The 22,037-nt window shown below is 33.2% G+C and overlaps 1 protein-coding gene across 10 annotated transcripts in view; it reads right to left on the bottom strand.

The window, feature by feature from the left end:
- The window catches only part of RTTN (rotatin), a 91,210-nt gene that overhangs the window by 20,827 nt on the left and 48,346 nt on the right, over positions 1 to 22,037 (bottom strand). For all 10 annotated transcript variants that reach the window (XR_012649740.1, XM_075022888.1, XM_075022890.1 and 7 more), the window contains 11 exons: positions 19,604 to 19,711; positions 18,841 to 18,999; positions 17,397 to 17,468; positions 13,744 to 13,936; positions 11,517 to 11,599; positions 4,916 to 5,027; positions 4,007 to 4,205; positions 2,873 to 2,963; positions 1,690 to 1,843; positions 1,398 to 1,535; positions 249 to 460 (listed from right to left, as the gene is read on the bottom strand). Coding sequence is in view for 9 of the 10 variants with exons in the window: in XM_075022888.1 (XP_074878989.1) it covers positions 249 to 460; positions 1,398 to 1,535; positions 1,690 to 1,843; positions 2,873 to 2,963; positions 4,007 to 4,205; positions 4,916 to 5,027; positions 11,517 to 11,599; positions 13,744 to 13,936; positions 17,397 to 17,468; positions 18,841 to 18,999; positions 19,604 to 19,711 (1,521 nt within the window). In the remaining variant the exon portion in view is untranslated. The remainder of the gene's footprint in view (positions 1 to 248; positions 461 to 1,397; positions 1,536 to 1,689; positions 1,844 to 2,872; positions 2,964 to 4,006; positions 4,206 to 4,915; positions 5,028 to 11,516; positions 11,600 to 13,743; positions 13,937 to 17,396; positions 17,469 to 18,840; positions 19,000 to 19,603; positions 19,712 to 22,037) is intronic.

The following is a 22,037-nucleotide window of genomic DNA, read 5'->3' as shown; positions in this document are numbered from 1 at the left end:
TAAGATTTCATACCATGCTGTTACAGCATAATTGCCTTGCAAGGCACTTCCTAGAAGCTGCTTCTTTGCAATTGTTCCAGCTTATTACGTGAATTTCAAAAATGAGTGTCATAGATGTCTCAAATTAAAGATGTCTTGGTTCCTAACTGGAAACAATTGATTTTTTCATTAAGCAATGACATTCCTTTTTAACAAAATACAAGAATGCAAAAATATGTCCTGCAATCACATCGTCAAATTTTAAATACCTGAATAATTAATGCAGTAAGTTGAGTTGCTGATGCCTGGCATCCTTCAACATGATCCAGAAGAAAGCCAATGGTTGGATTCTGACATATACTCTGTTTATCTTGGAGCTGTCTTCTTCCTTCCTCATTCAAAAGGACAGAGAGGAACTGTAAACTAGCCGTATATAAAGCAGGATATGTGGCTGACAGATTAATACAATCACAAATGGTATCTGAAAGGTTAAACAGAAAAATAAAAATTTTTATATTTCATTCTGAATAAAGCTTAAGTGCTTTCAGAACTCAGAAAGACTTATCAAAGAAAGTGTGTGAGCCAAGAAGCAGCTATACCTGTGCACTGCACAAGGATTTCTGCAAATTGTATGCATTCAATAAGTCTTTAAAAATCTAAGAAAGAAAAGTTTGAGTTTTATACGTTTGAATGAATTAATTGCTCTGCATTAATATGACTATAAAACAACAAAAAAACCAATTTCCATTTACTAAATCACTCATTTGTTCAACAATTTTCTAAACTCTCCTCGCTTTATTCAACAGCTTAAATTATAATAGCCAGTACCCATCAGCTGCTTTATGTGCAATTGGATTTGGATTCACCAGATCACTTAACACGCACCTGGCTGAACTTGAATGGACTATGCTCATACTTCAGTGTTGAAACATGGCAGAGAAGCTTGGTGACCGAGAGCCCTGACTAGGCAAGTAACTAATGAAGGTATAATTAAAAAACAAATAAACAAAACTGTATAATAATCTTGAATTCCGATATCTCTTATCTCCCCTCAAAACTTTGCTTTCCTTTTATGTCAGATTAAAAAAAAAAAGGGAAAAAACGAACTGCTAATGGATCATTTCAGGCTCTACTCACAGGTGCCACATTTGGTTAAGGTTTACAACTAGAATCATTAACCCATATATGCAAACAAAACTTTTGAACTGCCAGGTAAATTCACAAGTTAGCCTGATGATGTAAGAAAGACTTACAAAAATCTAATTAAGGGAAAAAGTCAGTCAAGCTCTGGACTTTGGTTTTCATTCTGGATATGCCATTGGTAATTACTTAATAGCATCTAAACAGGAATGCCCCTCTTTTCTATTTGTTTATTTTATTAGTTACTAGGTTAAAACCCATCCAGGAATAGTTATTACCAATTATTGCTGTACAATGATTTGCAAGGGCTGCTGTCACAGATGGAAAAGATATTTGGCCAGTCTTCCACAATAATGTAGCTAGAAGGTTGAAAAAGTCTACCCGTGTTTCATGAAGTACAGATGTTAACTCGGTATCTGCAAAGATAATACAGAAAAAAGAAAAAAAATCAAACCATTTTTACAAACCTCGATAGCTAAGCCTGACAACAACTGTCAAGTTAAATGAAAGTGGTAGGTAAGTGAAGACCAGCCTTTGTCTGGCTATACGGGAAACAAAGTACTTCATTACCTAACCCATCTTTGGAGCTAATGGAGAGAATCGTGAAGCTATTTCCCAAGAGAGGTTTCAGCAGTTCATCCTGGATTACAAGCTGAGAGTCCACCAATAAACATGATTTCAGAAGCCTGGACACAGATGACAAGTATTGAAGTAGTAATAGCACCTGTTAAATATTTTTAAAAAGATATGAAATAAAGTCATATATTTGCACCTTCCGCACTTTTTTTTTAAATTTAAATACTCACATTACCTCAACTGATTCATAACATTTTGAATTAATATATACCACTTCAATGAAATAATAGGATATAAATTTGTTCTCCTAATTTTTACTGTAGAAGAAGAAGAAACAGACTTCCCAGTCTGGAAACACACATGTTAAATCAATTTTCTAGTGACAAAGTTCCTTGTGAGAAAGTCATGACTCTTGTTATATGTACAGCATCATATTCTCCGGAAGCTCACAAAGAAAAACATAAAAATGGTCATTAATACTGACGCATACATGTGTATTTCCTGAAAACAGAAGCTCAATTTGAAGCTTTAGGAAAACAATTATTCCTGACATTTATTTATTCTCACAAGATTTCTGCAGAAACACATTTTCTTAATAACCAAGGTATCTTTCATCAAAGTAAATCTGAATGCAGAGCAACAAAAGCTTTAAAATGGTGCTGTGCCGTGAACACAGTATGTTCTATATGTTATATATACAGAGTTAAAATTGATACAAAAGTGGTTCCATTGACTGTAACCCTATATGCTTTGCATACATCAAAATTAGCTGAGAACTATGTAAGTGTCTGCAGGATTGGAGACAAAGCAAAGTAGCCAGGTTTGTTGCGGGAAATATATATGAAATGTGTCAGTAAATGTTTCTGGCTCATACTTCAATACTGTACAAAGAAATTCTATTACATGATTTCTGTAACAGCTAAACTCAATTTGTATTTTTAAAACACAACTGGTTTTCAGTTTGATGGTTCTAGGTATAGTTCTAACACAGAAATTAATTGTTCTGTGCTGAATATAACACAGTGTATTTTCTCTTAAATATTGTCAAAAGCATGGAGATTCACATGAATGTAGCCTGTAGCAGTGTGTCTGGACTATGTTAATGAATACAGATTATGCAAACATAATTAATTTCATAATTTAAAAAAAATTAGAAAGTAACAAATGCTTCTCTAACCTGAGCTTTTACATGTTCTATATGACATGGATGACCCAATGGAGCTTTCAGTTCCAAGATACATCTCTCAACCAGATTACCACTTACAAGACTAAAATAAAACAAAGTTGGTTAGAAATATACTTAAATAATTAAATATTCTACTAATTTAACATTCCATAGAAGAGAACATTTTAAATAAACAGGGTAAAAATAAATTAAGAACTTTCTTAAAATAGTGGGGTTTGGCAGTAAGTCTAGCACAATGGCAACTATAGTAGCAGTAAAGTTATTTCAAAATAGTTAGACTAACACAAATTCTAGTGGCTGTTACTGCACTGGTAAAAAATGTTTGTTTATATTTGATGGTTATTTTCTTTCCTGTAGAAGATTAAATAGCTCTGTAATAATATAAACTGTATTCAAACAAGGTGGGGGGGTTCATTAACCGCAGTAAGAAGAGCAACTACAAAAGCTCTTGAAAACCTTAAAAAAGCTGAACTAATTTTAATGCTTCACTTCGGGACTTCCAAACACTTTCTCTAGATGAAAGAAGTTGTTACAATGCAAGTGGAAACATGGAATACAATCCAAAGACTATTTTGAAGTGGTTCCTTCTTTAAAAAAAGAAACAAAACACTAGGGTCTATCATCCAATACTTTCCCAAGTCTGGCAAGCATTATTTACTCTGTTTTAGTGTGACAGCCATTGGCTCATCCTCAGAATATTGCATACAATTCAAAGAAGAAAGCCATAAAATGAACTGAAATGATCTGCAATTCTGAATACCTGACTATATCACATACTGTCCTACTAAAGAAAAAAAAAAATTAAAAAATTACCCCTCCAAAAAGGATGACTAAACAGCCACCTAGACAAACACCTAAAACACTACCAGAGGAACACAGTAGTCCTGTAGAAGGCAGACACCACAAATGGAATGACCAAAATGACTATCTTTTCTGTGAAAAAAAGAAATAACCCAAATTCTTTTCTTTTGTTGATTGTATTTTTTAAAAAAGGCATTTTTGAACACTTGAGAAGTGATCAATATACTTAACAGTTTTGGTAAGAAATACTGGTAGATCTCATTTCAAACTTTTCACCTCTATTGCTACACCTTGTTTGTAGTTCAGCAGTTATTGATCTCATACCTGCTGAGAGCTGTTAGCAAATGTGCTTCTTGAAGAGCGATTCTAGTATCTTTTGGTGTGACAACCAGCAGATTGTGCAGAAGGCTGCAAACGGCTGACAAAAGGGCAGGTGTGACTACAGCACGCTGTTTAGACAGAGTAGCAGACATGGGAGAATCATGTTGACTTGGAGATTCTGTTGTGGTTGTATCGCTTTGACCTAGAATGTGTTTAATAAGAAAAAGAAAAAAACCACAAAAGATTAATTAGAGCAGTTACATTAAAAAAATTGCTTTTTCTCTTTCATAAAATATCAACGTTCCCTCTACATTAAAAAAGTATATTCTGGAATGAGAGAGAAAAAAAAACAAAACACCAAGAAATCAGATACAGGAAAAGTATTACTTAAAATACTTCTGCAATAAATGTTCCTTCTACAAGGAACTAATAATCATTAAAGATAAACGGTAAATTTGGAAAGATAAGAGTTTTCACTTCTTTCCTTAACAGAATTTTTTTTTTTATTTGTACTCTCTCTACACACATCATTTTATGTATTTTTTTACATTATATACATTTTTACCTTTCTACATATAAAGATAACTATATATACATCTGTGTGCATGTATGTATATGGCAGCTTTACCAAAACTGAATGTTTTGAAAGGGTGACTGGATGACAGGAACAGAACCTAAGTCTTGAGTCACATTTCAAGCAGTATGAACCATTTTCACTTATTTCTGTCAAATGTCTTTCGCCCTATCTCATTTTCAAGGAAGTGTTTCCCATTTGTCTTCCAAAACAACCACTAGAAGCATCAATGGTAACTGTTCCAGCAATATGCAAGCTTTATATGCACGTACAAATACTATAATATGGGCAGGCTAATACATTGTATTCATTATGTTCACAAACTCAGTTTGACTTACCTTGTGCCATAAGCCGATCAACTACAGTTTCAGGAATAAAACTGCTTGAATTTGTTGGGACTATTGCCCGAAGCTCAGTAACACTCCCCAGTGACGGTGATGCAGACCGAATCTAGAAAGACATAAAAAAGAAACTAGTTGATTCCAGCTTTTATAGAGCAGACTTCTATTTATATTTTGCTGAAGGGGTGGGAGATGGGGAGAAACACCAACCCACCACAAACAACAAACCCACAAAACCAAAAACAATGTAAAAATTACTGTCCAAAACCAATTTGATTAAATTTTGCTCACTGTATGTATACATACAATTTATAAACATCCAATAATTGAAACTATTGAAAGATGTGCAATATGAACAGCCTAAAACATTTCAGTTAAAACCTGATCAACGCCCATGTTACTGGAAATTCCTCCTTTCGTCCTTCTTTTTCATCCTTATAATTGACTCAATCTACATTTCGACTAAGATAGAAAGGCATTTAAACTCAAATTTTTCATGGACTATTTGGAGAGCATCAACACTTGTCCATTTGTACCAGGACACAGTCAGATTAAAGTATCATAAGCGCATTAGTCATCAGCTAAAGTTGAAGTTCCAAAGTCTTTCCAGCTCTGGGTATTTCTCTTAACCTTAGTCCTGTGATCCTTACATGTATTCATTTCGTGGTGAAGATACCAGATATTTACAGGACAGTAGATAATTTTACTGTCATACTACCATGTTCCTTCTACCAATTCTACATTTTCTATCATATTATTAATTTTGCATTCTTTCAAAAGTTCTTGATGGTCTTGCTACTGTGTTAAAACTACAAGCTTGAGATCAGAAGACCTGGAGTCTCCAGCTTAATAATATGCTTTCATGACATGACAAGACCTGTGACCTGTTTCAGAGTATGGGATAAGCGTCTCCCATGCCAGGTCACCTTTTCACTTCTGTTTTTTGTTTTCTAGCTGGACCAATACACATCAGATGAATCTTCAAGAGTGTCACTATACAGTGTAAAGAATACAGAATGTTGGGGAATCCAATTAAATCCCAAGACAGTCACAGCTTGAAGAACGATGTTACTAGAATTCTCCTCACAGTCAGCTTTCTAAGGAAGACTGAAATATTTCAAAGGTTTTTCTTTTTAAAGCTTTATTAAAATATCAGTTGGAATATTTTTTTACCTAAGGAAACATCAAAAGTGACTTAATTGACAGAAAGGGCAGAGGGCAGGAAATCAGATTACTCCCTTCCTAGCTATTGTATCCTTGCAGTCAGGTCACCGCTTTCCAGGTTTGGCTTTGATTTACTTAGCAGCATTTGCAGCTGCAGAAACTCTCTTAGTCTTTTCTCATCCCCTAGAAGGTTTAACCACACCTCCCACCCACTATCACTTCCAAATAGTGTTAGGCTTCGGCCAGCACATCTTTTCTTGAGACCAGAGTCCCTGCATGAACGAAAGGTTGCCACCTCCATGCTGTAACTCCCTTCTCTTCCCTATTTTCTTCTGGTCTCCCACTACTGTCCATCCTACAGTCTTGAATCTTTCTCCTCAAGCATGCTCAGTTGTTCCTCAGAAAAAATAGAAGGTTATTGTAACACAGAAAACAAGCTACAGTAAGATTTGGGGTGCGTGTCTGAAACCCAGGATTCACATATAGCTTGGGTCACATAAACACTCGGACATGCTTGGCTAAATAATTTTCTTGTTAGCAAAATGCCAAACCAAATTGTACTGACCAAGTGAAATTCAAATCCTATTTAGATTATACAAATACAAACCTTATTTGCTAACTGAAATAAATTATTTAAAGTTTTATGCTTGCTGATTTAAATAATTATTAAAATCCATTATTAATATGAGCAACACAATCCATCTTGACACATGGTAAATTCTGCATTTATTCACCACTATACTTCAGTTCCAAGTATTCAAGTAAATAACAAAAAACCGTAACTCTGTCTTAAAAAGTACAAACCCAACTTCTAACAGTCCATATGGTTCTTCTGCAACAAGTAAAGCCTTAAAAGGAATTATTACTATGCTGAGAGTCATCTTAAAGATATTTATTATGAATTTATACAAGCTTTCACATCCTAGCAAATAATATCTGCTACATTGCACAGCAATTCTTTCTCCATTTTCTAAAACTGTCTAAACACTTTGGGCAAAGAAATAAAAATAAGGTCTTAGATATGTTAAAAAAAAAAATCAATAAAAGCTTTATCTGGTTAGAAAAGTATCAGCTTCCTGCACTGATGGAACATTTATTGGTAATTGCTTCACAGTGGGACACAGGTTAAAACCAGAAATTTTCTGCTATCTTAACAGAAAACATACAGTAACACAATGAAGTTGTTTCCACAATGCTCTGCCTTCCAGGAAAGAAAAGATATTACCGCTTTTATAAATCACCTTTGATAAGGATGAACTGGGGATCTGAGACATTGTATCTAGTAAAGGATGTTTACTACTGCCACCATATTCTTTCTGGGAGCAATGAAGTATCCTGTTGCTTAACAGTGAAACAAGAGACTTTGGAAGGGGGTTTAATCGGGGAAAAGAAAGGGTTGGGGGGGAGATGATGACCGCAGATTAGAACTACTACAAAAGAATACAAAAATTGTCTGAGTGAGGGTTTTGCCGTTTATCTACTAGAAATGAATAAAAGGTCATTTCTTAACCTCTAGTATAAAAATGCCTCTGGCATTGCTTTAATAGGCTCGCAGTGATTAATTCCATTCAGTTCTCTTTCAAAGGTTTAAATCACTTAACTGTAGAGCACTCTGGTAACCATGGTTCCAGAAAATAAAGCATATATTTTTATAAAATAGAAAGAAGATTTCATAGGAAAGAATGGCCATGACTTAAAGCTATCTGGGAAACATCTGTAGATCTTTAACCTGCAGCATTTTTAGCTCAAGTTTTTAAATAACTGCTCATTTTGCTAAGCAGTCCTGGGCACAGAACAGCCCTAGGGCATTTATGCAGTGCAAAGCAAGTATCTCCATGCTGATTGGTGTTCTCAATCATACGTATTAAATACAAAACAACATGTTGGTTAAAACAAGAATAAGGATTTGTTCTCTGTAATGATAACTTGAGTTAATGTTTAAACCATGAATTCTATAAAAGACATAGATTTTTAATCTTCTCAGAATTGGACTTTTTGCAGTATCCACATTCCAATTTACAGAAAAAAAAAGATAAATTTGACAAAAATCTGTAATCCACTGAAATCTTAAAGACACCGAGTATAGTGCAGAGTATATGAGGTAACAGAGTGCAGACAATCCAGCTCTGCTGCTCTCTTCTACATGACCTTCAATCATTGATTTCATCCCCACGTTACTATTCTTTACTCTATAAAACGGGCAAAATTGTACTTATGGCTTCTGCAAGACCTCTGACAGACTATTTTATAGACTAAACTAAAACAGAAAGATTTCTGTTATTAATGTAATTGCTTTTTAATTTTCTCAATTTTACTTTCTGCAGATTTTGGGAAAAATTGGGGATGGGAAAAAAAAAGATGAAGCCAAAAAGTAATTTAGATACTATTTTTACTTAAGGTTATATGAACCCTGTGTGAAATCACCCTTTGATAGCAGATAGCTCCATCAAACTATTGGTTACATGAAATCTGAAAACAGAGAAAACTAATAGTGTCTTTTTGTCAGAACTGTTTTCAAATATAAAATTAAAAACAAAAAAATCAGCAGACTTTTTCTCTTCACAGAAAAGAAATTCACATAATTCAGTAAAAAGACATCACTTTTGCTTCTGCAAAGATCTTCAGGATGTGGCTTACTGAAGAAAAAAAACCCCAGTTTCAGCTTTCTAGACTGACATTCATAAAATTAATGGATACGGACATATTTAGAACTTTTTTAAAAAAAAAATTATTAAAATATCAGAGAAGAGCTTCTGATAGGAACAACTCTATTTGGTTTGATAGCTGGTAACTCTCAATTATTTGTGGCTGTTGTCATCAAACCTGTACCATACACAAAGAAAAACATCTTCCCCTTCAGTAAGACCTGCACACTCCCTTTCATCTGCGATGGGGAAAGCATGCCATCTAGTGGGCTTGGAATAACTACATCATCTTAGTACCATCAATATATAAAATTTGGAGACAAACTGCTACAAACTTTTGGTAATGACTTCATAAAAGCATTTCTTTTTCTCATCCATCAAAATGGAAGTCTTTGGCCCAAACTGTAGGAACATAAAATTTGAAGTTACATACGAATAAATTGCAAATGCCTGACTTCAAGACAAGTTTGAGTTTTTAGAAGGATTTCCAAACTCCTAGATAGACAACTGACAGTCATTAACTGCCCGCTGAAATACAGTTTGTATTTAGCCTCAGTTCCCTACCTCTATCTTTCTTCTCCTAATTAATATTGGCATTGGAACATCAGACCTCTGCATCTTGCCTTCCAGTTTGGAAACTTACCATCTGTCACATCAGCACCAGTATTTTTTTAAAGGTAAGAAACTTAGGTAATAAAAACAAGAGTTTACAGCTGCTAAAAAGGTCCATGAAGGACAAATGGAAATAATTAACTTCTGTAAATGACAATCAAAATTTTTGTGTGAAATCTTCATACGTATCAGGGGAAGGAGTAAAACAAAACAAAACAAAAACCAAATAAAACTCTCTTACATTAACTGTAAGAGCACAATGTTAGCAAACATGAATTCTACAACATCTGGGAGACTGATACAAATGACTGTATCTTAGTGTTACATTGTGCTTTCCACTTTAAATAATTAGTTGTCCATTTCTTAAATGGAATTGTAGAGCTGTGCTTTTATGTTAAACTACGATGCTACTTTACACACATAAATAAAAAGACATTAATTTGATCTAGTAGATTCCAAATTACTTTCTCCTCTTTTCTTTAAGCTACTGAAGCTGAAGCAATTTCATGTAATGAACTCTTCAGTTCCTCACGAGATCTCAAGCACAGTTTTAAACAGATTAGACATTCAACCCTGATAAGAATGGCTGAAATTTAACTTTTCCCTGAAGTAACACAAACAAAACAAGATTAAATTTGTTCAACTTTTATTCCAATAAGAAAGTGGCAGTCAATTTATTCAGTAAAAAGCAATTTGGAAACTGCTTTTAAACCTGAGATTCTTATGTAAATGTTATTTTAAGCAGTATTCATGTTAGCATCTACTTCCTGATTTACATGCACTTTCATTTATTTTAGTTTCAAATATTCAAATTTGAATACTTGTGTTTAAAATAACCCTAAGGCGTTGGGGGTGTGGGGTGTGGGGTGTGTGTTTTGTTTTAGATGAATGAAAATCAAATTCATTAATAAAATTTCCCAGAAAGAAATTTTAGCTTAAAACTAGAGTATACTTCCTCCTCAATTATTATTAGAAACGTGCCAGATAACAGGAACAGTACTAGACAGCAATACATTTATAGTATAGAGTATAGTATAGAGTATAGTATAGTATAGAGTCAAAACTGTAAGGAAAAATCATAAACGTGAAATAATTTGAGACAAAATTTCAATACTGGCTATTCTATGTTATTTTTAATCATGATCCACAGCAAAACTGAGCATAACAATTTTAGTCAATAAAATAAAACAGTATCTTGTGCTGATATGACAAAGACTGGTAAAGCACAACATCTGTTGAACAGAAGGGAAACTTCTAATCTATGATATTATGGCTTCCATAATACATTAGATGGTTATTAATAAATCAAAAATTTTTGAAGAAAATATAAAATTATAGAAATGGATTTCAGTGCAACATGTCAGAGTGTTCTTGGAGTTATGCTGCAGTCTTTGAAAATATATGATTTTTATCAGGTAACTAGTGAATGTTATAAAAGCTTCCTCCACAGCCTGATCTGATATTGCAAATCTAATCTGGAACTGGAAGAATGTGTTTCAATTTCTCTTCCTTTGCATTTGCCATCTTGAAAGACAGCATATGTTTACATCCTTTCATTGCAGTAATCATCCTAGCCAGAAACAAATTTTTCAAGCAGCCACCTGCCTTCTTATATTTTTCTTGTCTATTTTGGGTCTTGCAAACACTTGTGCCACTTCTACATTTTATAAAAGCATTTTCAGAATCCAGAGTTTACTATGACACAGAATATTTAACCCAATGTACTTATATGGTTTTGATTGATCCAATTCTATAGCTGTGTAGTGTAAATATAGGTTCACTCTGAAAGGACAGTTTAGATAAAAGCAGAAGTGACAAATATAGATGGAGATGACTGCATTTTGTCAATAAAGCCAATTACAAAGTAATCTCTGGAGAATACGTCTTGCTGTGAGAAGCTACAGAATACAGTACTGCCTTATGCATTTAGCTAGTCAAGGTAAGCTATTTTACTTATTTTTGCTCAGGTAAATAACTGTAAAAGTTTTCTTTAGCATATTAAAGCTACTTCAGAGTAAATTTCAATTTAATTTCAGCTGTTTAATTTTCAGTTTAATTTCAGTTTTGTTTTGGGTTTTGTTGGGGTTTTTTTTAGCGTTTGTAAGAGTGTTACATTTCTTCAAAGCATCTAAGGAACAACTTCACATTTAAAATAAATAGATTACTCTGCAAGTTACCATAGTTTCAGATGTTGACTGAGAATGTGAAGATTGGCTTTGACTGGATGGACCCTTCCAAAGATTAAGAGAATCATCAAAATCTGTAGGAAAATAGGAATCAAAATCACAATTGAACAAAAAAAAGTTTTCATTACTGTAAGACCAGCAGAGAGCATAACAAGCCTTTCAAAGGATTGTTTGAATGAAACAGAAAAAAGTAGCCAACCACTGTTATCCATCTGAAGATCTCAGAATATAAGTTTTCACACACTGTACCTACGAATTCTTATCCAGCAAATCCCTTGAACAAACAGAAATTAAATAAAATACAATTTTCAGTGCAACATAAAATAGTCTGGAAAAAGCTACACGTAGCTCAAACTGTAGTTGCAGCCTTTAGTCATGTGAAATAGTTCAGATTTAGTTTTATTTAAAATGTAATAGTACAAAAGTATTGAAGATACAGGGGTCTCACAGTACAAACATAATGAACAGATGTGCTCATCTTCAAAAAACTTCAAATTCACATTTTAAGAGAAGCAGTTTCAAGAGAATCCATATTCATAAATATAATGAAGGCAGAATTACTTTGTAAATCTCTTTCAGAATAAAGAGTGCCAAAAAATTTTATAGCACAAGCTTGTCAATAATAGGTTTTGAGGCTTTCATACATTTAGAAAACAAGAAAGAATAAAGCACTAGATTACACAGATGCTGAGTGCAAAACCCACAAAAGTAGAAGTCCTATACGTATCTTAGCTAATTACTAAACCGAGATAACTAATTTTAGTTTTAACATAACTTTGCAGATGAGGGGTTTTTTTATATTCCTGAAAAATGTGAAGAAAATACATTGGGGAAAAATACGACAAAAATAGTTTCGGGAAGATAAACCAAAGCAAGATCTTCTATTAAGAGATGACAAGGGACCTACCAAAAAGCAGAAACAGGTCATTATAGATAAACAACACAATTCTGAACACATGAATGAAGAACTTACAAGCCTTTCAAGCACTATAGTTTTAGAGACAGAGCAAATGTCTTTCTGTCCTCCCTTTTTTAAATAAACAAAAATTTTGTTTGTTGTTCCTGAAATATCATAGATTATTCTTCCCCCTTATTTCAAAGCTCCTGGAAAAACATTTTTTTGGCTTTGCTTTTCAATAACCTGATAAAACATATCTCAACTGCTCACTGAAAAATTCTACAGTCCTGGAGTTTGAGTTGCTCTTAGATATGATATTGCATCAGATAACAGAACTACCAAGAGGCACAAATAAGAGGACCATGGGAGAAATGAAATGTGTGGAATTGAAAAAAATTACACTTATAGATAAATAAAGCAGCCACAGAAGAAACTGAGGATTTTTATGGCTGGAATTTTGTATACTGCTGAGGTACTTCTCTGATAACTCAGTGAGTTAACCAAGAATATTTCTTTTCCTTGGGTCTGTCAAAGTCATAACTTGGTAAGGGAAATAACATTCCTCTTCTGTTCATGCTTCTGTAACATAAGTTTAACAGAAGCAGACCTACAAGAACTGTTTAAATCTGTAGCCTTAGAAGATGGAAATAGAGAAACTTAAGTCTACAAAAAAAGAAAGAAACCAAAAAGGATGAACTTACTAATTTTCCCTCCCTTGAACAGCTTTTACTGATTGAGCTCTCTGAAGAATTTGCTAGCTTTCTAACCTTAATATCATAATACTCATTTAGACAAGAATGTGGGTTCCCACAATGCATCATAGTAAGACTTAGAAATATTGCTCAGAAAATTATTAGTCAATATAAAAGTTAGATCTGAAATACTCCAAGGGTATACAGGTTAAAAAAATAAATCAATGCAATCTGAGTATAAAATTTGATCAGCCTATGAATTAAGTTATAACTGAATGTCTTAGAATGCATCTAACATGAGTATATTAGAGTCCGTTCCTACTCATGTATCTGAAGTTGAACACATCAAGAAAATGTAATGCAGAACCAATTACATCTTCTCCATCTGTAACTTTTTAAAGATGTAAATAACAGCTCAGAGCTTTTTCTCAGATATGTTAAACTAGTGACTGATCTACTTTTTAAATCCTCAGAGCAATATTTTGACTTAACAACATATTTAAGTTCATGGCTTATATAATCATTTTCCATTCCATTTTTAGTAAGAATTATTTGAGGTAAGTTACTCAAAACTAGAAGTTATTTAAGTAGGTTTAAATTACTACAAGATTACATTAACATCACTTACCATTTATACCACTTTTTTCTATGATGAGGTTGCCTTCCTTGGAAGAATTCAAATCAAACATGTAACATCCTAGGTAACAGTGTTTCACCATCTGATTCACATGTTCATAGAATTGGCAGTGATGCAAAAGGGCCTTAAGTGCAGGTTTTCCTGTCTGAGAGAGGCCAGATTCTTCATCATGTACACAGGGACCCTGAAGACATGAAATCCACAAACATTATTGCTTTAAAAGAATTTTTACATAAAAAAAACTGTTAAAAAACCCCTGAATTAAGCCTAACAACTCTGTGTGTGTGTGTATACATAGCTGGTTTACAGGCTATAACTATAGATTCCAAAAATAAAATGTAGATTTTATTAAGGCTAAGCTAAATCATAATATTTTACAAAAACTGTAATGATTTATCAAAATCAAAGTAGTTATTTAGCTCCTGAGAAATTTGTTAACAGCTAAGTAGAAAGCCACAGAAAGCTGTAATTGGGTGGTTTTAAGACGGTAAAAGTATCGGGAGACTTTACAATTTTAATTTCTCATTTAAATCTACTAACAGATATAAACTAATAAAAAAAGTTTTCTTTGGAAAAAGAGCACACATACTAAGAGTAAATGTCCTGAAAAGGTCACCCTGTTCTAAAGTATACTGCCATTATACTACATCTATACATGTCAGTCTACTATGATAAAAGAGTTATTTAGAAAACAAGACATAAAGAGAAAGAAATTATCTTTGAAGAATGGTTTTCAGTCATTTCTTTTAAAATACTGACTTCAGGGAAAACTTTTGAGAGCAAAGGATTTGCACCTGAAAAGAAAGACTTCATAGTCTTATTTCAAATAAACAGTTTGATTTGACTGCCTTTTTTACAGTATTTCTCCAGTGTTTTCTATGGTAACAGAAGAAAAAAAGCTTTATTAAGCTACAACATAACCTGTTTTAGAGTGACCATAAAAATGGGCAAAAGAACCCAGACTGAGAAAAATTCAAACGAATTACATTCTGCAAGACAGTTTTAGGAGGCATCTTTCAGCACTTCAAAAAGAAACTAGTTAAAATTATGGAAAGAAAATTCATCAGTGCCAACTAGAAACTTTCTTTGGCAGTCAGGAGAGAGCAGACGTAGACCAACTGCAAATAAGTAATTTGAAAAACACTATTTGTCCCCAGGAGGCTCTAGATCTCCCCCATCCCTTCCATTTACACTGAATGCAAGCTTACTTTCCAAGAAAACAAAAACAAAAACCAGATAAAGTAGAAGCAGAAAAATTATTTTGTGTTACAGAGTAAGTTATAAGCACAGTTTTGTATGGCTACTGCTCATTCTTTTTCATTTCTGTAACATACAAACAGACTATTTTCACTATTTGCCTTTTATGCCAATTAATGGAGAAACAGATAGGACAAACACTTTGAAGAAGAATGTAATATTTAATGTAAACTGTTTGCGATGAATTATAAAACTTTACTTGTACACTGTCAGCAATATACTTAGACTGTATCAACTATGACAAATGCATACTTTGGAAGTTTTGTTAAATTTAGTCAAAATTTTACTATCCAGAACTGCCTTTGCCAGTTTAAAAAGCTATGCAAGATATTTTACTGTACAACAGGGCCCTAAAAGAGTTACTCATCAGTTACATTCATACAGTGCTCCAACTTCAGCAATCTTCATACAACACAGTATGTTGCAGTCTTAGAATACTTTGGACCGGTTAACTTTACTCACAAAAAAAAAAAAAATTCCTATGCCACTTTTTAAAGTGACATATCAAAATGAACTATAAAGCAAATCAATTAGGTAACAGCAACACTATAGACATTCTTGTGAAGATACTGGCCTACAAACTCTATTAACAGCCTTGCCTTTTCCAGCCCTATTTGCATAAGGGATAAAATGATAATGTTCTCCTTTGGCTATGGTACATTATTGCTGCAATTCATCGAGATCCACTTAATAGCTCTCCTTTGAACTTGCTTGCATTAAGGTCAACAGACAAACCATCTTATTCAGTGCAAGGGAAAAAAAAGTAAGTCTGAAATATAGAATTTGATCCTGGATGTCTTACAATTTTAATTGTTGTTTGTATTTTCAAGTTTTAATTTACAAGTTACCATAAAGTGTTGTTTGATAATATCTTTCAGCATGAACACTTATTAAGTGATGAGCAATTTCCATTAAATTGCACTTCTTAATAAGAATCACATTGACTCAAAGCTTCTATTAATTGCATTGGAATTCATCCAGAATTCTACAACTGTATTCAATTTTTGTCACCTCACCATAGTTGTTGAAATGTTTTAAAAAAAGACTAAGCAACTTTTAACAGAGTTTATATCAACAAGTCACAATGGCTGCCCCTTGTAAATCCCCTGCTATTATGGATTTAAAGAATTACTATTCATATTGATAAACTACAAGCAGTAACACTGAAACAAGGGCCAGATTCACAAGATTACTTGAACATTTTCCTTTATGATCAGATGTAAACAAAAGATAAGACATACTGTAAAATGCAGCTCTGCAAGTGATAGCATAATTGATTTTGGGTGCAGCTGAATCATAGATAACTTATCCTAGTAAAACAGGAGGAATGTCTTTCAGCACTAACTTGATCTTTTGCAGAAAGGAACAGATAAAACAGGATATGGTTGCATCTGCAAATTTCTTCAAAAAAGAACATACACACTTCTCATATAGGTACAATCTCACATACTGGAAGGAGCAAGACGGACAGAAAGAACAGATATCAAGGTCACAAAAATTTGAAAAATGGGGAAGTAAGATCCAAAGATCTTTATGTAAAATGAACCAGACTTGCTGAAGGTAACATGAGATGACTGACTCAAGGTCAGAACTGGAAAAGTCTCCGGTTTGTATAAATATCTGATGAGAGAAAGCAAAGGGAGACAGACTCTTCTCATTGGTATCCAGTGACAGGACAAAAGGCAATGAGCAAAAATTGAAATACCAGAAATTTAACTTAAGAACATTTAACTAAGAACTATTTAAACTTAAGAACAAACTTCTTCCCCTGTGAGGGTAGTCAAACATTAGAACAGGTTGCCCAGAGAGATTGTGGAGTCTCCATCCTTCAAGATACTCAAAATCCAACTGGACACAGCCCCAAGCAACCTGCTCTAGTTCACCCTGCTTTGAGCAAGGGGTTACGTTTTCAAGAAGCATTTAAATTGACTTAAGCGACAAGCGGTTTCATCTTTCTTTGGAAAGGGTTGTTTCTCATCACTTACATATTTCTTTCAAAACATTTTATAAACACCATATTCTCAGCATTTCTTCTTCCTCATAGCCCTCAAATCATGTTGCATTCCAAATGTGGGTAAAATAAATGACCAGCTTCTACCCTAAAACATTAATGATACTATATAAGTAAGCAATTTTCCTAGGAGCCAAAAGATACTATATTCATGGAATGTAACATACATACAAACTAACTTTGGTTCTTTTCTTGAGCTTGCTGGAAGTCCGAAAGAAGTTTGCCTATTTGTATATTTCTCTATCCAAAATGTTACCTTCGACATGTAGTGTTTTTTAAGTTTATATTTTATAGGTATACTGACATAAGTTTTTGTATCAAATAACATCTCTCTGTGACACTAGGACCTTTCTCATCAAATGCAATAGTCACTCACTTGCCAAAGACAATCTTTCACATCTTCTGTAGGAACTGGAATCACAAGGAGATTTTGCAGAATAAAAGCGGCCTGAAAGAAATGAAAGCATCAATATTGCCATCTAGACATTACAGTTCAAAAAATCACATCAGATTGAACACCACAGTCTACATATTATTCCATTGCTTTAGCCGTATATTAAACACAAAGAATTTTCATGTTCATGTTGGAAAAAAAGAATAATTAGAAGGGTATAACCTAAACACCCTCAAACTTCACCTATGATAGATGTCATTAGAAGAAGAGAAGGCTGGTAAGGAAAAAAAGACAAGGAAGAGATGGAATAGAAGTCACTAGGAAACAAACTTTTTTTTTTTTAATAAAATACTTTCATCATTGTTCCAATACAGTCAATCCTGTTGAATAAGCTTTACATAACAAGAAGTAATGGGAAAAAATCCCTGAGCAGGAAAACCTGGTTAACTGTTTACGACCCTTCACTCTATTGTCCTCATGTATTGTTTTTTAATTATTATAAAATAATTGGGATAATGCAGGGAACACATTGGGACAGACACATACGTTCCAAATATTTTCCTTTTTAGATATATGGCATGTGTGTTTTTCTAATTTATATTACACATATATCACGTGTATATGTGGGTGGACTGAAACTGCTTTTTTCTTACTTTGTCAATCTTTTGTCAATAACTTGACCCTTATGAGACTACTAAAATGATTTAGAAGTTAACTAAAACAATGAAGCATACATTCTCAAAAGCATTTTGCACAAATAAATTCAAAATATTACTTTGGAATATGTAATTAGTTGAGCAACAGAGCTGGGAAGAAACTAACCCACTATTTGTCACAGTTGCTCTTTCTTAGTCACTGGAAATCAAGAAAAAACTTACAACTAGAGTTGATAGAAAGTTGAAAAAAAAAAAAAAAGGCATACACAGTTTAAATATAGTATTATAAATGTTCTATGTGCTGTTCTACCCAAGTACAAACTTTCAGTTCTCACAAATAAAACTTAGTGCATAGGCAAATTAGATTACTTCATGTCTGCAATGAAGAGGTATTTACTACACATCAGCTGATGAGTACGCACCTAAGTGTTCATAAGTGGAACAAAACAGCCATTAAAATCTGGGCTAATTTGTTACACTTTAGCAACCTATTTGTCTGCCTGAGTAAGCCTTAGGAGTTTTTGTGCATTCAATTGTCTTGTTTAGATTTCTGCTTACACTAGTCATCTGTATTTGTTGCTTCTTGAGTAATTCTAAATAAGAAACTAAACATTTATTTTAATTAGGTAGTATTTAACTCACAAAGCAGTAGGTGTTGTGCAGCATCACAGAATAGATACATAAAATAAAAAATAATAATAAAAAAATCTTTTCTCCTTAATGAAAAAAACTTGACAATCTAAGACAGCAGATGGGCACAAGAAACATACCTCCCTGCGTACCATGCTACATTCAGACTGGTCCAGAAGAATGTTTATCACTGTTCCCCACAGCCCTCCTGAAATGTTCTGGCAACTTTCTGCTAAAGCAATACATCCTATTTCAAGGGATGAAAGCGCTGATCCTATTCCAAGTGCTGTAAATCTGACCTAGTATGTACAAGCACAACACAAAGTGACATTGCTTACAGTAATTAGCAACACATTTTTTCAATTATTAAGTTGTATCAACTGAATCTGGAGCTTATGGGAATAATTTAAAAAGTAACAACCTCTTTTCCTATATTTCTCTGGCCTTACAATCACAGCTATGCGTATTAAAAATGAGAGAATTAATAAAATAGATTTTTGAATACTTAAAAATATTAAGATAGTCTTCAATAGCCTTCACATTTTACCACATAAAATAGTTCTATTTAGCAAACAAAATTTAACAGATTTGCATCAAATACATTTGCTCTAAATTTGTAATTCATGTAAACGTTTCTGCTTGGCAGCTAAGTAACAGCAATGTCAACGAAAGGTGCTTATGAATCATGATCATCAGTGACTAATGAAAGCATAGAAGACAGAAGATATAGGGAAGAATTTCTCAGATTATATTTATATAGAAACATTCTCCTTAACTTTATTGTTACTGTTATTTAGGATATAGTCAGTAGCATTTTAAATAATGCAAAACAAAATGAAACAATAATTTTGCAAATTTTTAAGGGTAAAAATAAGATATCAACCTAACATTGCATTAACTAACCTCAGGGTCTCTGTCCACCCATAAAGGAATCAGCCATGCCAGACCTAGCTGAGAAGCAGCTTGTTCTTCAGTGTTATCGTATGGCAAAGACCAAAGAGATATCCAGTCCTGATTAGGAAACAGAAAATAAATTAATAAATTATTTTACAACTCTTTCAATGCCATGCCAGTCTACCAACAGCCTAAGCTACCAGTGACATACTAGAAGACTTTAAATGCACACAACACTGATATTCCAGGAAAAAATTTTGATTCTGTCTCTATAAACATGTATTTAACCTCCTGACTTCACCTACTGAGTAAAATTAAATTTGTGTTGTCTTCTTCATAGAATTGGGACAGCAGTGTTAAAGAGAGATTAAATATTTTACTTGAAATACTGGGACAATTATTTCTGTTCAAAATTTACTCCTTACATTTTTTATTTTTGCTTATTGTTAACATTACCTGTCTTTCTCTCTTATAGTATACATGTGCAGAAAACTACCAAATAAGAACATGCAATTACTTCTTTGATCGTAATTAATTCTTTTTTCTTCATGCACCTGCCACATGATTAAATAAAGTCAGGCACAATACCACATACTACTTAGCTGCAGATTCCATGAAATCATACTTGATTTTGCAAATTAATTTCTTTAGTTCAGGTCAGAAAAAAACCCATACCTGCGAAGTGCTCTGCTTAACCATGGCAGTGCACAAACAATGCATTAAGTTCATAATGAATCATGATACCCAAAATTTTATGTATGTGTTTTCTGACCATCTCAGTCTTGTCTATTTTTAAACAATAGATGACTGATGTTTTATTTGGAGCAGCGTCTCTTGGATCTTCGCAATACACACAATATTAATTACAAAAACCACAGTATTTTACAATCTTTGAATTTGGAGAGGGAGGGCGTTAACATACAAAATTAAATACAAAACAGGTCAGCAAAGCAAGACTAATGAAATGATACCATAGCAAGCAAATAAAACATTGCAGCAATTCTATTATACCCTAAGTATATGCTCCATTTCTTGTGTACTCCTACAAACATCTGTAAGTAACTTCTGTACATCAGTATGAGCTAAAGGATCTTATATGTGACTTAACAAGGTGGTTCTAATAATGAAGAACCATACTGGTTCATAATACTGCTACTGAGCATAAAAATAACTTGCTTTAACTAGTTTTTATTTCAAGTCATTAGACTGTGCATTTTAAAGTTAGCATTAATTTATTTATTTTTCTAAATCATAGTTGTCCAGTGCACCTCTTGTATAACACTGCTTGCACAGAGGAATAAGGCTAATTTTGTATTTCTCTTTCTGTAAGATTTGATGCTAAATAACATGATCGTAAACAACAGCCAAGATTTAAAATTTCTTTGAGATTATATGTTATTACTACAGTCTAGACAGTAACACTGTTGTATACACAGATTATGATTTATAGCCACAAAAAATGTCACCGATCACTATGCTACTATACGTATTGTTCTACAAGACTGATATTAAAAAAAGTCCACTCCTTCATCCATGCATTTATGATCTAATTCTTTGGAGGCTGCAGTCTTCCTGCAGTGTACTTAATATTGCGTCCCTCTGCAATTTTAATAAACTTTGTCAGCACTTAATATCTTGAAGGAGTAGTACAGAACTGAAGAAATCTGGAATTCAGAGAAGCAGGTATACTGCTTTTTCTAGTTACATATGCCCTTGATCATATTGAAAGGTTTTGACTTGTGGCTATCACAGATATTAATAACAGTGGATATTAATTCTCCAAAATGATTACACTAAACTGTTAAATTTGCTTTAACTGCTTCAGGATGAAGGCCATTTTTTATAAACTCTCAAAAATTTAGCTCTAAAAATACACACATGGACACAAAGCACAGATAAATTTTGCTAGTAAGTAATAATAGCTCCATTTATAAGTGAGACAATAATTCTTTCATGTACGTATATATTCTTTCATGTCTACATATAAAAACACACACGTGACAGAATACACATTGTATGTGTAAACAGATTAGAAAGCCTCTTATCTACACAAGGCTGAAGAAATAATGCTGTTATAAATAAATCCTTAAAATTATTCCTCCTACATAAAACCTTGATTTCTTATTTTTTATAGACAGAAAATTATACCTTATTCTGATAGAAGACCTTTCTAAATCCACAGTAGTAGTTGCAGAATTATTTCAGTAAGTTTAGAACTGAATCTTCAACTTTCTTGTATACTATACTCTATTCTATTCATTTATCTAATATTACATACCAAATGAGATTACCTGGGGGTTTTTTTTCATTTTTACTATCTGTTGCAATATAAGACATCTTCCACCACCACATTTGAAAATCCATCATTTAATTTTAGCAGTTAAAATATATCCATGCATAGCCCTCACAAATGACAAGATAAGGACAACTGTAATGCACTTAC

This window comes from Buteo buteo, chromosome 3 (assembly GCF_964188355.1).
Source record: "Buteo buteo chromosome 3, bButBut1.hap1.1, whole genome shotgun sequence".
Classification (NCBI taxonomy): Eukaryota; Metazoa; Chordata; class Aves; order Accipitriformes; family Accipitridae; genus Buteo; species Buteo buteo.
Note: the sequence above shows the minus strand (reverse complement) of the source record. Positions and strands in the feature narration are given on the sequence as shown.